The sequence below is a fragment of the Anguilla rostrata genome, chromosome 8, assembly GCF_018555375.3.
Source record: "Anguilla rostrata isolate EN2019 chromosome 8, ASM1855537v3, whole genome shotgun sequence".
Classification (NCBI taxonomy): Eukaryota; Metazoa; Chordata; class Actinopteri; order Anguilliformes; family Anguillidae; genus Anguilla; species Anguilla rostrata.
Genome location: NC_057940.1, coordinates 57,315,442 through 57,334,588, shown reverse-complemented (window position 1 = coordinate 57,334,588; position 19,147 = coordinate 57,315,442). Strand labels below are relative to the sequence as shown.

At 49.5% G+C, this 19,147-nt stretch overlaps 2 protein-coding genes across 6 annotated transcripts in view; one reads left to right on the top strand and one right to left on the bottom strand.

Moving 5' to 3' along the window:
- anln (anillin, actin binding protein) overlaps positions 1 to 11,393 on the bottom strand; it is a 23,497-nt gene extending 12,104 nt beyond the window's left edge. For 2 of the 4 annotated variants that reach the window (XM_064349274.1, XM_064349276.1), the window contains exons 1-10: positions 11,107 to 11,393; positions 7,631 to 7,778; positions 6,907 to 7,398; positions 4,504 to 4,841; positions 3,745 to 4,060; positions 2,821 to 3,011; positions 2,645 to 2,731; positions 1,427 to 1,532; positions 1,056 to 1,148; positions 630 to 883 (exon numbers count right to left, since the gene is read on the bottom strand). In XM_064349274.1, the coding sequence (XP_064205344.1) occupies positions 630 to 883; positions 1,056 to 1,148; positions 1,427 to 1,532; positions 2,645 to 2,731; positions 2,821 to 3,011; positions 3,745 to 4,060; positions 4,504 to 4,841; positions 6,907 to 7,398; positions 7,631 to 7,778; positions 11,107 to 11,124 (2,043 nt within the window). In that variant the 5' untranslated portion in view covers positions 11,125 to 11,393. The remainder of the gene's footprint in view (positions 1 to 629; positions 884 to 1,055; positions 1,149 to 1,426; positions 1,533 to 2,644; positions 2,732 to 2,820; positions 3,012 to 3,744; positions 4,061 to 4,503; positions 4,842 to 6,906; positions 7,399 to 7,630; positions 7,779 to 11,106) is intronic. The other 2 variants (XM_064349277.1, XM_064349278.1) reach the window with 2 other exon arrangements.
- LOC135262280 (putative tyrosine carboxypeptidase MATCAP2) lies at positions 11,381 to 19,147 on the top strand. Of its 2 annotated transcripts, none has more exons than XM_064349279.1 (7): positions 11,381 to 12,056; positions 14,390 to 15,006; positions 16,033 to 16,176; positions 16,463 to 16,595; positions 17,039 to 17,344; positions 18,142 to 18,239; positions 18,431 to 19,147. In XM_064349279.1, the coding sequence occupies exons 2-7, from the start codon at positions 14,446 to 14,448 to the stop codon at positions 18,587 to 18,589; spliced, it is 1,401 nt and encodes a 466-aa protein (XP_064205349.1). In that variant the 5' UTR covers positions 11,381 to 12,056; positions 14,390 to 14,445; the 3' UTR covers positions 18,590 to 19,147. The 2 variants fall into 2 exon arrangements, with proteins under 2 accessions (XP_064205349.1, XP_064205350.1); XM_064349280.1 differs by lacking the exon at positions 11,381 to 12,056 and adding an exon at positions 12,071 to 13,867.

Genomic DNA, 19,147 nt, shown 5'->3' with positions numbered 1-19,147 from the left:
ATATTTATCACTGGTTAATATCTGACTGCAGCATTTTAACAGAATTCACAATCACACAATGGCTGTGCCTCAAACTGAATGCAGCTTTTGAAGGCATGTCCCAAACAGAAGGTGCCTTATTTCGGTTAAACTAGAAGGCAGCATGAGATGTATCCTTAATTTGATAGGATATCCCAGAGGTCTTTGTGGTTACCTCAGGCTTCTCACTTCCGTTAAAATACTGGTGGCTGAAAGCAGCAAAGCAGCAGAGGAGGAACTCATTTACAAGAACAAGTTAACAGTGAACGACAATATTGTAGTTATGTAGAAAACACGTTTTCATTATTTGATACACTCGATTAATGTATGTAATGTTTTTAAGCCTCGGTGAGCTAGCCAGCTAACTTGCTAATGATCTTGTTACTTTTCTGTGATGTCATCCTGACTTTAAAGTGCACCCCAAATCCGTTGCCTTTGGAGATTCCTTTTCAGGTAGGACGCTACATTCAGAGGGAGCTCACTTCTAAGGATGTAGGCAGCCGCCTTCGGTGAGACACAGCCAGTATTTAACCCCTTCAGATGAGTTTGACTACAGAGTTTCTTATATTTCACTGCATTTCCCAGAATTCCATCCTCTCAGAAGAACCTACCAGCAGCTTCATCTCTGGGCTCTTCACCACAGCAGCAACGGTTTCAGCCAGGGGAGTAAGGAGGGACATGGAGGAGATGTTCAGGGCATCTTCTTCACCCTCCTGCTCCTCACCTTCATCCTCTTCCTCCTCCTCCTCAGCCCTCCGTTCCTTGCTCTCCTCCAGGACTCCTTCAAACAGCTGGTTAATGACCTCAGAACTGTTCTGCTCATCCACGTTCATCTCAACCTCACGCACAACCTCGCCCGCTGCAACTACAGGAAATCGTGAAATCAGATCACGGTTGCCATGGAGCAGCAGTCAATATCCAATCAAAGCAAAGTACAGCCATCCAGTCAAAACCCCAGCCTCAACCCTACAGAACTTCAGCATGTTCAAACCAGACGAACCTGAACACTAATGTCTAACAGACTGGACTCCACATACCAGCATGCACCTCTCTCTCCCCATCATCCTCATCACCAGATTCTTCAGACCTCTTCTCCATTGAAAACTCAGCTTGCTCCAGGTGAGCTACTTCTGAAAACAAAAACACAGGAAGAGAAGTGAGAGTCTGATTAAAATGAAAGCGTGACAGAATGAAGAACTGATTCTGTTGCAGTATGTTCAACACAGTAACTCAGCATCAGAAACAGCTACCAAACAGAATCGTCTGTACTAAAGTAGAGAGCAGAGAATATCTGGAGATTTTGTACAATCTATGCTAAAACTGTCATATGAGTGATTGTGATGATGTCACTGAAATAGTGCAAGGCAGAGAGAGGTAAAGATACTGTAGGAATGAAAAGATGGTGCACCTTTAGGACTGGGTGTAGAAGCAGTGCTCCTTGTGTCCACAGGTGGCGCTGTGATTTCCTCCTTAACCGGGGACTCTACAATCCTGTGCTCGGCTGAATGTTGCTCCTACAGGGGTATAGACAGTTAGCACAGCTTAGCATGGCTACACCCTCAGTCTCGAATCTCATACCAGTTAGCACAGCATAGCATGGCTACACCCTCAGTCCCGAATCTCATACCACAGTTAGCACAGCATAGCAAAGCTCACCCTCTGTCCCATCTCATACCCCACAGTAAGCACAGCTTAGCATAGCTACACCCTCTGTCCCACCTTATACCACATAATAAGCACAGCTTAGCATAGCTACACCCTCTGTCCCACCTTATACCACATAGCAAGCACAGCTTAGCATAGCTACACCCTCTTTCCCATCTCATACCACATAGCAAGCACAGCTTAGCATAGCTACACCCTCTGTCCCACCTTATACCACATAGCAAGCACAGCTTAGCATAGCTACACCCTCTGTCCCATCTCATACCACATAGCAAGCACAGCTTAGCATAGCTACACCCTCTGTCCCACCTTATACCACATAGCAAGCACAGCTTAGCATAGCTACACCCTCTGTCCCATCTCATACCACACAGCAAGCACAGCTTAGCATAGCTACACCCTCTGTCCCATCTCATACCACATAGCAAGCACAGCTTAGCATAGCTACACCCTCTGTCCCACCTTATACCACATAGCAAGCACAGCTTAGCATAGCTACACACTCTGTCCCATCTCATATCACATAGCAAGCACAGCTTAGCATAGCTATACCCTCTGTCCCAAACTCATGAGGTAGCTACCACAGCTACACCACAATAGCTCGTGTAATAGCGAGAATAGCTTAGCATAACCACACCCTCTGTGCCAAGCTCATACAAGATTGCAAGCAGAGCTTAGCATAGCTACACCAGTCATAACAGCTCATATCAGACTGTTAGCATAGCTTAGCACAGCTACACCAGTCATAATAGCTCATATCAGACTGTTAGCATAGCCTAGTACAGCTACACCAGTCATAATAGCTCATAGCAGACTGCTAGCATAGCCTAGCACAGCTACACCAGTCATAATAGCTCATATCAGACTGTTAGCATAGCCTAGTACAGCTACACCAGTCATAATAGCTCATATCAGACTGCTAGCATAGCCTAGCACAGCAATGAATCTCAGCCCTACGAACCTTAGCCCCGGCGTCTCGGTCGCTGTTCTTCCACACGTTGGCCTTCTGGAACCGGTTGCGGATTTGGGCGAGCTCGTTCTCCCTCTCCTGAAACACAGGACAGCGTAAGATTTTGAGCGCACATGCAGAGCATTTTCAAAGCCACCCTTCTCGCTAGAAGAGCCTGTGAAGCGTACCAGTTTCTGCTTGAGGGCCAGGTCGGCAGTTGCTGTGACAACCTGGGCGTTGCGCAGCCGTTCCTGCGCCAGCCGCGTCCCGGGGGTCACAGAGGTCACAGAGGTCGAGCCGTCGCAGGGGGCGGACGGGGAGTTTTTGGTGGAGCGCTCCTGGCACCTCTCGCCAAAACGCTCCAGGAAGGACTTCACCCCTGCAGAGAACAGGGTCACAGCATGAGGGACATTTCCCACAATGCACTGCTTCTGGGACCAATCGACTGTCCCCAACACGAAACATGTTTGCAAAGAGCTTCATATCGATGATGATGATGATAATCTACTTCGCCGTCTTTTCTGTACCAATAGTACTACCCTACCCTTCCCTTGTCAACCAATAGGATGGCATTTTCCTTGCTCGTCATCCAATAAGACTGCCGTGTGCTGATATATCCACCAATGCTGCACACTGAGAACAGGGGCACGTTCAGTCTGAAAACGGTGTGCACCATTTTGCTACGGTTTTCGGGTTGAACGACATGTTTCCTCGTAACGGTGTGAAAGGGTGTGCAACGGGCTTTGAGGTACGTTTTCTCTCGTTTGGTGGGCGTGTCAGAGGTGTTACCCAATCAGCAGCGACGTGTATATAAACCCCGCTGTATTAAAAAGGCAGTGAGCACAATGGATCCAACTGAAGTCCTTTAGAAATGCGTCCGCTGCAGCTGGGTGTATGCAACATTTGAAGACATTAGACGACATGTTTGTCGTAAGTATTTTATAGTATTAAACACGTATTTAAACCGATTTCATCAAGCTCCAAAAATTCTTCGAAAAGAAAGCAAAGAATGGCCTTCTTGCAATGCTTGCATAACACAACAGGGTGTTCAAATAAATGCTTTGCTACGTTTTGTCGGGGCGGAACGCGCCCCAGGTGGAACAGCGACTCACCTGTGGTTCCCGCTCCTCCTTTTAGCAGAGGTGTGGCTGTCGCTGTGGCGATGGGCTTGGTGGAGAGCTGAGGCTTGGCGGGGCTGGGCCTGTCCCGGGCGGGCCACTGGCTTTTTGGGGGAGTCTGAGACGCAGACACAGGTGAGGGACCCGCCTTCTGGGGACTGCCAGTGAGGGCCCTCCCAGAATGCAGTGCAGCAGGGCCACCAGACAGGAAGATCTTCTGGGGGCTAGAGGACACGCCCGCCCCCACCTGGGGGACACACCGGGGCTCAGGTAGGCCCGCCCTGGCTGACTTCAGGGGAGACTGGGGTGCCTGCGAACCGCACAGAGGAAGACCCACAAAAATTAGGCACACCCCACATGGCTCATACCCACCCAGGCAAACTGAACACCACCACAGAAGAAAAAAAGAAACGTCTGGAAAGCTTCAATCTACAGCGCGCACAAAATCTAATCCAAATACTCAAAATGACACCAAAACGTGCATAACACACACGCGCGGACACACGCGCGGACACACACACGCGCGCGGACACACACACGCGCGCGGACACGCACGGACACGCGGACACGCACACACACACACGCACGGACGGACACACGGACACGCGGACACACGGACACACGGACACACACACACACGGACACACACACACACGGACACACGGACACACGGACACACACACTCTCCCAGGGCAGACAGCAGCAGCGCTGGGTAAAGCAGCAGTTTTTGGCGGCGGTGCTCGTCAGGCCCACCTGGTGCGGAGCCGGGGCGGACTGGCTGGCGTGCGTGGGCCGGGGCGCAGAGCTGGGTTTGGTGGCGGCGGGGGCCGGAGCGGGGCCCGAAGCGGGGCCCGGAGCAGGGACACAGGCGGTACCAGGCTGTGCTTGTGCATTGTCTCGGCCCGGAGGGGCGAGGTCGTCCTCCCAGGAGCCAATCACGGCCGCGAGGTTGGCCAGCCGGCCGCGCCTCCCCACAGGCGTCTCCGTGGAGACGGGGGCGAGGTCGACAGAGGCAGCTGCGATTGCTTCCTGTCTGTGTGTCTTCATTGGGGAGAGCAGGACATGGGTGCTGTCCACAACATCAGAGGGAGCTGGGGGGGGGGGGCAAGAAACATCTTTACTTAGATATTCACATTCATGAACCAAAGACAAGAACAATCAATTGGACCGAATTCATATGACTGGCACGATCCTTGAGACTGTCCTGCTGTACCCCCGTCCTGCTGTACCATTAGGGTCAAAATGTGTGCGACTTTCCAGCTGTACTATCAGCATCATGAGAATAAGACTGCCCTGTTGTACCCTCAGTGTCCCAGTGCTGTGCGAGACTGCCCTGTTGCACTCTCAGCGCTGTGCGAGACTGCCCTGTTGCACTCTGTGCTGTGCGAGACTGCCCTGTTGCACTCTGTGCTGTGCGAGACTGCCCTGTTGCACTCTGTGCTGTGCGAGACTGCCCTGTTGCACTCTCAGTGCTGTGCGAGACTATGCTGTTGTACTCAGTGCTGTGCGAGACTATGCTGTTGTACTCAGCGCTGTGCGAGACTATGCTGTTGTACTCAGTGCTGTGTAAGACTGTGCTGTTGCAGTCTCAGTGCTGTGCGAAACTGCCCTGTTGCACTCTCAGTGCTGTGCGAGACTATGCTGTTGTACTCAGTGGTGTGTAAGACTGTGCTGTTGCACTCTCAGTGCTGTGCGAGACTATGCTGTTGTACTCAGTGCTGTGTAAGACTGTGCTGTTGCAGTCTCAGTGATGTGTGAGACTGTGCCGTTGTACATTCGGTGCTGTGAGACTGTACTGTTGCACTCTGTGCTGTGTGAGACTGTACTGTTGCAGTCTCAGTGATGTGTGAGACTGCGCCGTTGTACACTAGGTGCTGTGAGACTGTGCTGTTGTACTCAGTGTTGTGTGAGACTGTGCTGTTGTACCCTCAGTGTCTCAGTGCTGTGTGAGACTGCCCTGTTGCACACTCAGTGCTGTGCGAGACTATGCTGTTGTACTCAGTGCTGTGTAAGACTGTGCTGTTGCAGTCTCAGTGATGTGTGAGACTGTGCCGTTGTACATTCGGTGCTGTGAGACTGTACTGTTGCACTCTGTGCTGTGTGAGACTGTGCTGTTGCAGTCTCAGTGATGTGTGAGACTGCGCCGTTGTACACTAGGTGCTGTGAGACTGTGCTGTTGTACTCAGTGTTGTGTGAGACTGTGCTGTTGTACCCTCAGTGTCTCAGTGCTGTGTGAGACTGCCCTGTTGCACACTCAGTGCTGTGTGAGACTGCCCTGTTTTACACTCAGTGTTGTGAGACTGTGCTGTTGTACTCAGTGCTGGGTGAGACTGTGCTGTTGCACCCTCAGTGCTATGTGAGACTGCCCTGTTGTACACTCAGTGCTGTGTAAGACTGTGCTGTTGTACACAGTGCTGTTTGAGACTGTGCAGTTGCACTCTCAATGCTGTGAGACTGTGCTGTTGCACTCAGTGCTGTGTGAGACTGCCCCGTTGTAAACAGTGCTGTTTGAGACTGTGCTGTTGTACACAGTGCTGTTTGAGACTGTGCAGTTGCACTCTCAGTGCTGTGAGACTGTGCTGTTGCACTCAGTGCTGTGTGAGACTGCCCTGTTGTACTCAGTGCTGTGTGAGACTGCCCTGTTGTACACTCAGTGTCCCAGTGCTGTGCGAGACTGCCCTGTTGCACCCTTAGCGCTGTGCGAGACTGCCCTGTTGCACTCTCAGTGCTGTGCGAGACTGTGCTGTTGCACTCAGTGCTGCGTGAGACTGTGCTGTTGCACTCAGTGCTGTGTGAGACTGCCCTGTTGCACTCTCAGTGCTGTGTGAGACTGCCCTGTTGTACACTCAGTGCTGTGTGAGACTGTGCTGTTGTACTCAGTGCTGTGTGAGACTGCCCTGTTGTACACTCAGTGCTGTGTGAGACTGTGCTGTTGTACTCAGTGCTGTGTGAGACTGCCCTGTTGTACACTCAGTGCTGCGTGAGACTGTGCTGTTGTACTCAGTGCTGTGTGAGACTGCCCTGTTGTACACTCAGTGCTGCGTGAGACTGTGCTGTTGTACTCAGTGCTGTGTGAGACTGTGCCGTTGCAATCTCAGTGCTGTGTGAGACTGCCCTGTTGTACACTCAGTGCTGTGTGAGACTGTGCTGTTGTACCGTCATTGTCCCAGTGCTGTCTCTGTGCAGCCAGTCTCTGCAGACGGGACTTCATGCCGGACGGGGCGGGGCCAGCATCTCTGCTTTGGTCCATCTCAGGGGCAGGACGAATCACCTCTCTCTCCACTGAGTGGGCGGGGCGAACAGCCTCTCTCTCCATTGAGGGGGCGGGGCCAATAGCCTCTCTCTCCACTGAGGGGGTGGGGCCAACAGCCTCCTTCTCCACTGAGGGGGTGGGGCCAACAGCCTCCTTCTCCACTGAGGGGGCAAAGCGAACGGTGTGTCGCGCCTGTGAGGAGGCGGAGACAACATCCTCTCTCTCCAGTGAGGAGACGGGGCGAAGAGTCACGGGCCCCAGTGGGGGCTTCTTGTCCGTTAGGGGCTCGATTGGCATGGCAACCACCGGCTCTCGGTTCTCTGCACCGGCGACCGGGTGCTCGTTTTCAGACGAGCACCTGCGCTTGGACGGGGATGGCTTGGTGGTGGGCGGGGCTGTGGGTGGGGACAGAGGGACGACCAATCAAGACTAATTATCAGTTGTTATATGAGGGAGGGTACAATTACAGATGGAACAAAAACCAGGACACACAGTGCGACCACACGCCCCAGGTGAGGAACCGCCGGTTGAGCGGAACCTCGCGCTGAAGACGAAACGCCGTGGCGGTGCTTTGGCGGGAAGCACAGCGCCTCCCCCTGGACACAGTGAGGAAGAGGAAGGGCTCACCACCGGCGGCCGCCATCTCGCTCAGCCCGTTGGTCTCCCCCAGCGGCTCGCGCGCTCGCTTGGCCATCTGCCGGCTGGCCGGCGTCGGTCGGTCGGCCATCTTCTTCTGTAGGTTCTCCCTGCGCGCCCGCGTGCGTTCCAGAAGCTTCTGCCACACGGAAAACAAACACGCCATGACAACGAGAACAGGGTTAGGGAAAAACCTGCGCGCCATGGGAAAAACACACCATGACAACGAGAACAGGCCATTCAGCCTAACAACACTCGCCATTTTCCTGACTAAGTTGTTCCTAGTGCTCAGTTTACCTACTAACTACACAATAGGACCAAAAGTATCTGGACACCCCTTGGTCTGGGGCTGTTTTTCAGGGTTTGGGCTTAGCCCCTTAGTTCCAGTGAAGGCAAATATTATTAATGCAAAAGCATACAATCACATTCTAGACGATTCTGTGCTTCCACAACAGTTTGGGAAAGGCCCTTTCCTGTTTCAGCAAGACAGTGCCCCCGGGCACACAGTGAGGTCCATACAGAAATTGTCTTATTGAGAACGGTGTGGAAGAACTTGACCGGCCTGCACAGAGCACTGACCTCAACCCCATCCTACACCTTTGGGAGCAATAGGAAAGCCAACTGTGAGCCAGGCCTAATTCATCCACTCAATGTCAGGCCTCAATAATGCAGTTCTGGCTGAATGGAAGCAAATCCCTGCAGTAATTCTCTAACATCTAATATAAAGCCTTCCCAGGAGAGTGGAGGCTGTTATAGCAACAAAGGGTGGTCCAACTCCATAAATGCAGGGCTCCCATTTTAGGAGCATTTGCTCCTGAAAATTGATGTGTGCTAAGTAGCAAAATAATTTGGGAGCACAACTACTAATTAGGATGCATTTTTGCACTTCTAAATCTTTCAGCTTCGGAGCATGTGTGCTCCTTGGAAAAAATATTAGAGCCCTGAAATGCCCATAATTTTGGATGAGATGTTGGATGTCAGGTGTCCACACTTCTGACTACATTTTAGTTATAACATCTAGATAATGGAAGACAGAAAATGAGTACCACGCACCTAACCCTGTTGTCTATATCACACATTCCAGGATAACTCATTGCCTTCACAAGATGACCACAACTAAAAAAACTAAAAAACCCTAACCCTAACCCTGTTGTCTATATCACACATTCCAGGATAACTCATTGCCTTCACAAATGACCACAACTAAAAAGAATGGTTCACTCGCTGTAAACGCTAAAGGTTTCGAACCTGGTCTGCCTAAACCTGGTCTGCCTAAACCAGGTCTGCCTAAACCAGGTCTGCCTAAGCCTGGTCTGCCTAAGCCTGGTCTGCCTAAACCAGGTCTGCCTAAAACAGGTCTGCCAGAGCCCCAGGGTCTAACCCTAAACCTGGTCTGCCTAAACCTGGTCTGCCTAAACCAGGTCTGCCTAAGCCTGGTCTGCCTAAACCAGGTCTGCCTAAACCTGGTCTGGCAGAGCCCCAGGGTCTAACCCTAACCCTAAACCTGCTGCCTAACAGCCAAGCCTGGTTGCTAACCAGCTGCTAACGAGCTCAACCCAGGGTCAATAACCTAACCTGGTCTAGAGCGTTGCTGGCTTTCACTCGATAAACTCTAACCAGTTCAGACCCAAGAAAGCAAGTTAGGACAGCTAACTGCAATCAAAGGCTACCTTAAGATAAATTAAGTGCTGAGCAAAAGCAAGAAACGACAGAGTCTGCAATCTGCAAATAAGTGCTAAAACATACTCAGTTTAAGCCAATTTGAGTCACACCTCTGTTAAATTCAACCACAATATCCTTGTATATGTGACAGGGCATGCATTCCATTAAAATTACCCAAATGTAGGCTACAGAACGTACAGTTAAAAACAGACTTTGTGGAAAAAGGGACCAGCATGCCTCGCTCTCCTTTCAAATAAAAACATCTGCAGGTCTACACACAGCAGCCCAAAGATTTACAGCCGTGCTCGAAGGAGCTGGAGGGAAAAAAGGACATTACTGATTTTTCCGCGGGCTAGTTCACAAGGCAGTGTGGAAATGTCAGTTTGAGGTGTGGGTGTCACGGCTGTGGAATGGGCGTGGTGACGTCATGTCCCTAAAACTCAAATCCTACCGGCTCGACGAGACGCTTTTTCCAAAACGCCCATTGGAAGTGAGGCAGCTTGGAGTCCAAGCAGCAAAATAACTAATTACAAAAAATTAATCGTCATCAAGAATATCCTAGTTCCTACGCTGCAGATGATTCAACTTTTGCTGTGTGACCAATGCTTTTGCTGTGCGACCAATCCGAAAACAAAGCCCAAAGTTAGGGTTAACGTTCAATGGATATACATGCATTGGTATTTGATGATGCAGCATGCATGGAATCTAGCTAGAAATAAGTCTTGTTATTTACAGCTTGATACCATGAAAAAAAAGGTCCGCACCATTTTTTGAAAAACATTCAAATTTCCATCTTGTCATCGCATGTTTCTAACAGTGCTACAGCTGGCACGCGTCCCAGATTCCGCTGTTGGTGTGAAAGCTGCACATTCACTACCAATTATGGAAGTGCTTCGGGGCTCCTGGACCCCATCAGCTGTGCACGTTGACCTAAACAATTTTGTTGATACTAATGCTAAAATGTCCAGCGATTTGGCGCTGCTTGATCCTTTAGAGGAGGAAGAATAGAGCTAGAAGCGATCAACCGACGGGAAACTCCCTATGGGAATACATGATCGCTTGCTTTTCAGTCTGATAGCTTTCCGGACAGGGCGAGCGGACATATCTGAAGGACTGGTCATGCAAATTAGCATGGCGGAAAATTCTGACTCTTTGTGAGCCTAACTTAATGTTATTTTTTAGCTATCCAATTAACTTAATTGTAAGACGAGTCAGTTAGATAATCATAAGTTTACAAAGGTAACGTTAGCTAACAGTTATAAGATGGGTTGGCATCGATAGCTAGAATATGTTCAGTGTAACGGAACTGCAACGTTAAATTTGGTAGCTATTTTTATACAGTCTATGGTAGCTAAGTCTAACATAGTAACAAACACCATACGAAGGTTTATATACCAGCAAGGTAACGCTAGCATAGCGCTAGTTTTGTTACATCGAAAAGTTTCGCAAAACCGGCTATACCATCAAATTGATTAGCATGCCTAGATTAGCAAACTAGCCAACGTTCACCAGCAGGCCAGCTAGATTTGCAGCGATCAAAACAAATTTAGTTTAGCACCAAGACAACACATTTCCCAACACCTCAATAAAGTAGCGCGTCCGTTCATAACAGCCATACTAGTAGAACAAATAATAACTCAGTTGGTTTCTCAAATGCACGGCATAAGCCATTTAACTTAGCTTGGCAATGATGCTACCTAGCTACAACGCTACTGCGTGGCATGGGTCGGTTGAAACACACTATATACTGTCAAAAATAAACTAATGTTAACTAATTACCGTCAATTTTATTAAACAAATCTTACCTCGGTAAATGGATCCATTCCCGACTAATATTTAGACCTGTGCGACCTCCTTATTCGTCTCACTGTTCAACTTCTCCAATCGAGCAAAGGCGTTGTTTCCCCTCCCTGCTCCACGCAAACATCTGTTCAAAATTTGAATTTCAGCGCTGCAGTTCATTGCGCAGGCGCCAGAAGGAGTTGTCACGTGACAAAGTGGTTGGCAGAAAGAACGACCTATGAAATTACGGAATTGTATTATAGTGCCTTCCCACTTTTCTGATTTGCTCAAACAAACCGTAAACATGTTTATGAGCACGTGATATGAAATTACTTCATTTTTCGTGAATAACTCCTTTTTACATTTATTATTATCGTGATGCCAGTTTCCTTGTTCTTGTCGTCATACTTTTCTTCGTTTGATACCTTCAGTTGCACGTTAACAGCGTTTATATGAGTTTTAAATCAATGCTTTTGACCTATGGCTATAATTAGAAAATATAGCTTTCTAATATGGGACAGTCTCACCCTGCAAATAGTCGGTTAGTGAGTTAACCCCTTTATATTTCAGATGTATTTCGGATATTATTGATATAATGGCAACATGTCAGCACGTACGTCTGATGAATGAGATTTTGACGTTATGTCTTCGGTCTATAGAAAATATTAATTGTCAGTTGTCTCATACTCGGATGAGACGTTAATTTGAAACAAATGACAATTCATTTTCTTTCGGATGAGACGTTAAACCAACTCACTCTGGTCATTAAAGACCCAATGACACCCAATGAGTATGGGGTTCTCCGGTGTCCTAGCTAAATTAGCAACGTGGCCTTCAACCTGCCACCTAATCGTCCCCTCATTTAATTAGTTAAAAATTGCTCTCTCCCTTAGCTGATGTGTGGTGAGCATTCTGGCGCAAAATGGCTGCCGTGCATCACCCAGGTGGGTGTTACACATTGGTGGTGGATGAGGTGAGTTCCCCCTGATCACTGTAAAGCACTCTGAGCATCTAGAAAAGTGCTATATAAATGCAATGTTTTACTATCATGCTAATGAATGCCTGCGATGTGGATACGGATCTGGTCCTCTTTAAAGACAAAAACAACAAACAGGTATTTTGTGTAAGAGCTGATGGTGTTAAAACCATATTGTGGGTACTGTATTTGTTCTTGATGTGTACAAACTGAATTTTTGTCCAGTTTTAAATTTAAAATGTATCAACGTGTTTGGAAATGTGAAGTGTGATGAGTCACACTTATTCAGCACACTTCTTGCTCCATGTACCGGATTTTGTTAATATACAGTCTGCACAACACTTCTGAGGCTGGGAATAACACTTTGCCCAAAAACACAAGTATTTTTATTCCCATTTTCACCTTTACTGCTACAATGTCAATTTGAAAATCTGATCTAAACTGCATGTCTTTGTATTGGGCATTATGTTATGTGTCCTTTTCCCTGGGCTTGTAATTAACTTTTTGCAAAATAGGGGTACTGCAACATGATAAATGCCTACTGTACGGATAATAGAATTATGTGTCACCTTGTAATTTGTGTCCAGTTGTATTTTGCACTGTGTTCTAAGGTTTTGCCCTTGTAAGAATTCCTTGCACGTGAGTGTATCCATCCATTACCTTGCCTGCATATCCTGTGCAGGGTCGCAGGGGCAAGAGGTAGGAATACACCATGGACAGGCTGCAGAACACACACGCCATTCATTCACGCACTCATACCTATGAGTATTTTAAAGTTTCAAATTCGCACTACCTGCCTACCAGGACTGTGGGAGGAAACCACCGTGGGAGGAAACTATAGTGTACCACTGTGCCACCATGCACCTGGTCTGAGAACAGAGTGTGCATTTCGACCAGGCTCAGGAAAATCACATGTAATGTTTAGGGAAACAGCAAACTTGCATCCATTAGGGTACATTTGCTTTCCTTTAACAAGTATCTCTTTAAGAATGCAGGATAACATAGCCCAGGACTGTAATCTGTCCAAAATAAATAAATAAATGCTGTTCACAATCCACTTCTTCTAGTGCAAAACTAATTACATATCGCAAATATTCAATAATTTCAAAGTATGTCTCTCACCAGTCACCAGGGCCAAAATCTAGTTAGACGAGTATGTTAGGTTTTTTAGGAACACATTGACCATGTTAGCTCGTCATTGGTAGCTACAGCCACAGCTGTCCTGAAGCGGTCAGCAGGTTTTATGATCAAGATGATGTATAGAGTTCTATCAAAGATGTCATAAGTCCTGAGTAACTTGCTCTTTATGTGGACAGATAAGGTTGCGCTGTTTGTACATAGGTACACGTCCTTCCTGCAATGGAAAATGGTCAGACATAGCCAGTCAGACCGCATGCCACGAATATTTAACTTATCAGTTAAAGAGTGGGGACCATCGAGAAATACAAGAACACGGAGTCGGTCTGCACGGCCTTTTCCGCTTATCTGAAAACAACATCAGCAAACGTTTTACTGGGCGCACTTCGGAAAGGGACTGTGACGTCATTGTGATTGGCTCGGCAACAGCGGACGCGTATATTCCATAGACTGTATATATTCCCACTCGCGCGCTGGACTTGCCTCCCAGTCGCACATTGGCTTCAACGCAAAGTTCAGAGTTGCTTGGCAAGCTTGCGCTCTCCGTATAAAAAACTGATCTGTTCACCGTAAGACACGACAAGACAGTTAGCTAGCTAGCTAAAATAGCGAAAGAACCTAGATTGTTTCATGGTGACCGAAATTAATGTTCGAATTAATAAAAGTAACTGGTAGGTACATATATCACTATTTCCCTCAATGGCTAATTAAAGGAAGTATTTTAAATACTAAACTATTCGATGCATAGCACGGTGAGAGATGTTCCACAGTTACTTTATTTGCACTGTAAATTACAAGTGTGTAGGAGGAAGAGACGAGCCGACAAACAAGTCGGATTAGCGATGCCTTGGAGATCGCTGTTAATGCGCTTGAAGTTGCAGGAAGAATCTGGAAATAACTATTTGGAAATAAGTACTAAAATACACGTAGCACTTACTGCTACTACAGACACTGAAATTCACTCGTTCTGCCAATACCACTGTCACACAACTTATTATTTTTTTTTAGTGATCTCGTGCTGTTGTGTCGTCATTATGTACGTGTTCAGGGAATACTAGCTCATAGACTGCATACACTGAAGTGTTCGTCATGCCCGTAAAACCGCTGATTGGTATTTGCAATTGAAATTCAAATTTTTTAATCCATCAAATCTCAACTGCCCCCCTGTGAGAATCTCTCTATCTCTCTCTCAGAAACGTGCCCCCTCTAGGCAGACCTGGAGCAGCGCGAGGAGGAGCTGCACCACCCGATGGAGAGGCCGTTGCGCCAGGTGTTCGCGGTAAAGGAGGAGCCCGGCAGCTGTGCGCTGTTGGACTTCTTGGCTGCAGAGACCGGCTGCCACAACAGGCCCCTGCTGAACAAGCAGGTGGGAGGGAGGGATGAGGAGGAAGAGGAGTTGGAGGGAGAAATAAAGTGCAGGGTGGCTGCCATGAACCCCACGTGCACATCACAGAGAAAGCTCAGGGCGGCTACACAGTCCCTGCTGAGCAGTGCCAGTTGTGGCTCAGCCCACACCCTCAGGCACAGTGGCAATGACCTGACGGTGACGGGGATCTCCCTGGCAACCCGGTTTTCAGCGCTCTGCGTGGACCTGCCCTTGCTGGGGGAAGGGGGGGTGGAGAGCGAGGTGGAGGCCGGCTTCAGGAAGCCTTGCGTCTTCGCCACGGTCAAGCCCTGCAACCTCGAGCAGGAGAAGGCCAAGTTCTTCCTGTCCGACTTCACCTACAACCCGCACTTTGAGTACAGCCACCCAGTCTCCTCAGCCATGCTGGAGCGCTACAACACGGCCTCCAATCGCTTCCTCACACAGGTAATGCACAGCTTTATAGCACAGGTAATGAACAGCTTTATAGCACAGGCAATACACACCTTTATAACACAGGTAATGCACAGCTGTATAGCACAGGCAATACACACCTTTATAACACAGGTAATGCAGAGCTGTATAGCACAGGTAATGCACACCTTTATAACACAGGTAATGCACAGCTTTATAGCACAGGTAATGCACACCTTTATAACACAGGTAATGGACAGCTTTATAGCACAGGTAATGCACAGCTTTATAGCACAGGTAATGCACAGCCTTATAGCACAGGTAATGCACAGCTGTATAGCACAGGCAATACACACCTTTATAACACAGGTAATGCACAGCTGTATAGCACAGGTAATACACACCTTTATAACACAGGTAATGCAGAGCTGTATAGCACAGGTAATACACACCTTTATAACACAGGTAATGCACAGCTGTATAGCACAGGTAATACACACCTTTATAACACAGGTAATGCACAGCTGTATAGCACAGGTAATACACACCTTTATAGCACAGATAATGCACAGCTTTATAGCACAGGTAATACACACCTTTATAACACAGGTAATGCACAGCTTTATAGCACAGGTAATGAACAGCTGTATAGCACAGGCAATGCACACCTTTATAACACAGGTAATGCAGAGCTGTATAGCACAGGTAATACACACCTTTATAACACAGGTAATGCAGAGCTGTATAGCACAGGTAATACACACCTTTATAACACAGGTAATGCACAGATGTATAGCACAGGTAATACACACCTTTATAGCACAGGTAATGCACAGCTATATAGCACAGGTAATGCACAGCTTTAGAGCACAGGCAATGCACAGCTTTGTAGCACAGGTAATACATGTGGTTCATGACCCAGGTGCATATCACAGGTAAGACATTGTTAATACACAGGTCTAAGGCACAGCTAATACTGAATGACCTCTGTGGACCTGAGCCTCGGGCCCCTTGGTGACACAGGGTTTCCGTGGTAACAGGCTCCTCCCTGTGTTCCAGGCGGTGCGGATCTTGGAGCAGGCCCTGCGTAGGTACAGCAGCTATGAGAAGTTTGAGCTGGCCACCGGGGGGAGCCTTCTCCCCAAAAACAGAATCAAGAGTTATGTCAAGAAGTACATGGAGAAGGAGGGTTGTGTGGGAGAGGTGAGGAGTGTGCGTGTGTGTGTGCGTGCGCGGTCTGTGTGTGTGCGTATGTATGCATGTGTGTGTGTGTGTGTGTGTGTGTGTGCATGTGCGTGCGTGTGTGCATGTCTGTGTGTGTGCGTGTCTGTGCATGTCTGTGTGTGTGTGTGTGTGTGTTCGTGTGTGCTGGGACAGGTTTACAGATGTAACTGAAGGTATGAGGGTTATTTGGAGGATGGAGGTGGGAACATGGTGTTCAGGACAAACATCTCTCATCCCCACCCCCCCGGCCAACCCCCCCGGTCAGGTGGTAGTGCACCTGTCAGAGGACCTCCTCTCCAGGGCATCCATGACAGTGATGAGCACCCGCTCCATTCTGACCATCAATGTCTCCACCGCCCGCGAGTTCTGGCTGGAGGGCTTGCTGCGGCACGAGATCGGTACCCACAGCGCCCCCTGCTGCCCGCCGGCCACACCGTGGCAATGCGTGCATCCCACACCTGCATGCTTTCCACCTCACCTGTCTCAAATCCGCCTCAGTTCCGCCCTCCGTCCGGCTCACACTGCAAAAACAAAAAAACAAGCCTGTCTCAACAAGTATTTTAGTCATATTTACACTTAAAATCTTATGTTACTTTATTGCTAAATAAGACAGAAGTATTGCCAATGAGGTGAGACAGTTTGGCTCATTTAGATTAGAGTAATCTAAATTTCATTTAGCAAGCAATCAGTGATTTAAACAGACCTGATATTTTCTACTTGAGAGAAAAACAAAAAAGAGTTTCATCACTTCAAGATTAAAACACTTGTTGAGACAAGTCTGTCTCACCTGCGTCTCACCTTTGTTTCACCTGTGGCTCATGTCCATGTCTCACGTCGCCAGGCACCCACTACTTCCGGGGGATGAACAACGGGCAGCAGCCGTGGGCGAACGCGTCGGCGCGGCACGCTCTGAACCTGCGCCCCCCCAATCCCACGGAGGAGGGCCTGGCCAGCCTGCACAGCGTGCTTCACCGCAAGGACCCCACGCTGTGGCGTGCCGCCCTGCTGTACTACACCGTGCACCAGGCCAGCCAGCTCGCCTTCGCCGACCTCTTCCAGGACCTCCAGCGCTTCGTCAGCGACCCCAACACCCGCTGGGACTACTGCATCCGGGCCAAGAGGGGCCAGGCGTACACCGGCCAGCCCGGTAACCAGCACCCCCCCCACTCACCGACCGGCCTGGTAACCAGCGCCTGCCCCCCCCCCCACACCGACCGGCCCGGTAACCAGCGCCTGCCCCCCCCCCCCACACTCGACCGGCCCAGTAACCAGCGCCTGCCCCCCCCCCCCCCACCCGACCGGCCCGGTAACCAGGCCTGCCCCCCCCACTCACCGACCGGCCTGGTAACCAGCGCCTGCCCTCCCCCATACACCGACCGGCCGGTAACCAGCGCCTGCCCCCCCCCCACACCGACCGCCCGTAACCAGCGCCTCCCCCCCCCCCCCCCCCCCCCCACCACCCACCACGCCTGCCCCCCCCCCCCCACACCGACCGGCCCGGTAACCAGGCGCCTGCCCCCCCCACTCACCGACCGGCCTGGTAACCAGCGCCTGCCCCCCCCCACACCGACCGCCCGGTAACCAGCGCTACCCCCCCCCCCCACACCGACTGGCCGGTAACCAGCGCCTGCCCCCCCCCACACCGACCGGCCTGGTAACCAGCGCCTGTCCCCCCCCCCCCCCCCCCACACCGACCGGCCTGGTAACCAGGGCCTGCCCCCCCTTACAGGCCTGTGTAGGGCTGGGTCTTTATACGCTACGTCACAATATCAAGAGTGTTAATACGAAGATTATTCTTTTTATATTATTATCATTATTATTGTTATTGTGAGTGGGTGTTAAGTCTCTATAAAACAGATGGTTGTGAAACAGTTGACAGATGGTTGTGAAATGGTTGTGAAATGGTTGTGAAACGGTCACTCTTGCGTTTCCCTGTGTGCTCAGGCTGCTTCAGCAAGGACCAGGTGTACCTGGATGGGGTTATGAAGCTGCTGCGCTACAGAGAGACCATCGACTTCCAGCTGCTCATGTCGCTGGGGAAGGTGGGTGCGGTCATGTGACACACTCATGTGACCTGTGCAGTCCAGACCGGGCTCAAATGCTTTATTTGAACAACACTACCAATTCTTCTGTTCAGTTTGTCCACGCCACTGGCCTCAGTGGTGTGGTGACTTACCTGTACGTCTTGATGGACTGCAGCATGGCTGTGTGTGTGTGTGTGTGTCATGCGAAGGTGTCATACGAGGACGTGGAGCGGCTGAGGGACTTGGCGGTGTTGGCACACACTCGATTACCTCACTTCCTGCGGGATCGGGACCGCTACGCCCGTCACCTGCGGCGCATCATGGAGGTGAACCAGCTGAGCGACGGAGAGCTGCAGGCGCTCATCTGAGCGTGCTCAGAACGGCTCGAGCGCGAAGCTGGCGTTCCCGTGCGGTCCGGCTCCCCCGCCGGGGGAGAACTGCGGCCGCATTCAGCGTGAGACCCAAACCCGGACCGTCCCGGCCCCAAGGCCCTCGTGGGTGTGTGCTATTTAAGAGAGGGAGTGTGTGTGTGTGTGTGCGTGTGTGTTATAATTACCACTGCACCAGTTTCTTGCCGTATAATGAAATAGTCCTCTTGATTCCCCTGTTATTCAGAATTCTGTAGGCCAGTGTAAGTCCAGACTCAGACAGTTGGACAGATCATGCTGCGCTCTATGATGTTGCAATGCATTCTGGGCCAGTAGAACAGAAGCCCTACCTGATTAAAATTAGCTGACCATTTCAGCTGCTGCTGATCTTTTTGTGGTTCTTATTTATGATGCACACACCTATGCGTTTACTTTTTCTTATGCACATATGGTAAATTTACAGTTTTGTAAAAGTTCATTTGTATTGTATTGTTTCAGTTTTTTATACATTTGGTGCGTCTTCTAAATAATATGAAATTAAATATATTTTTAGCTGCT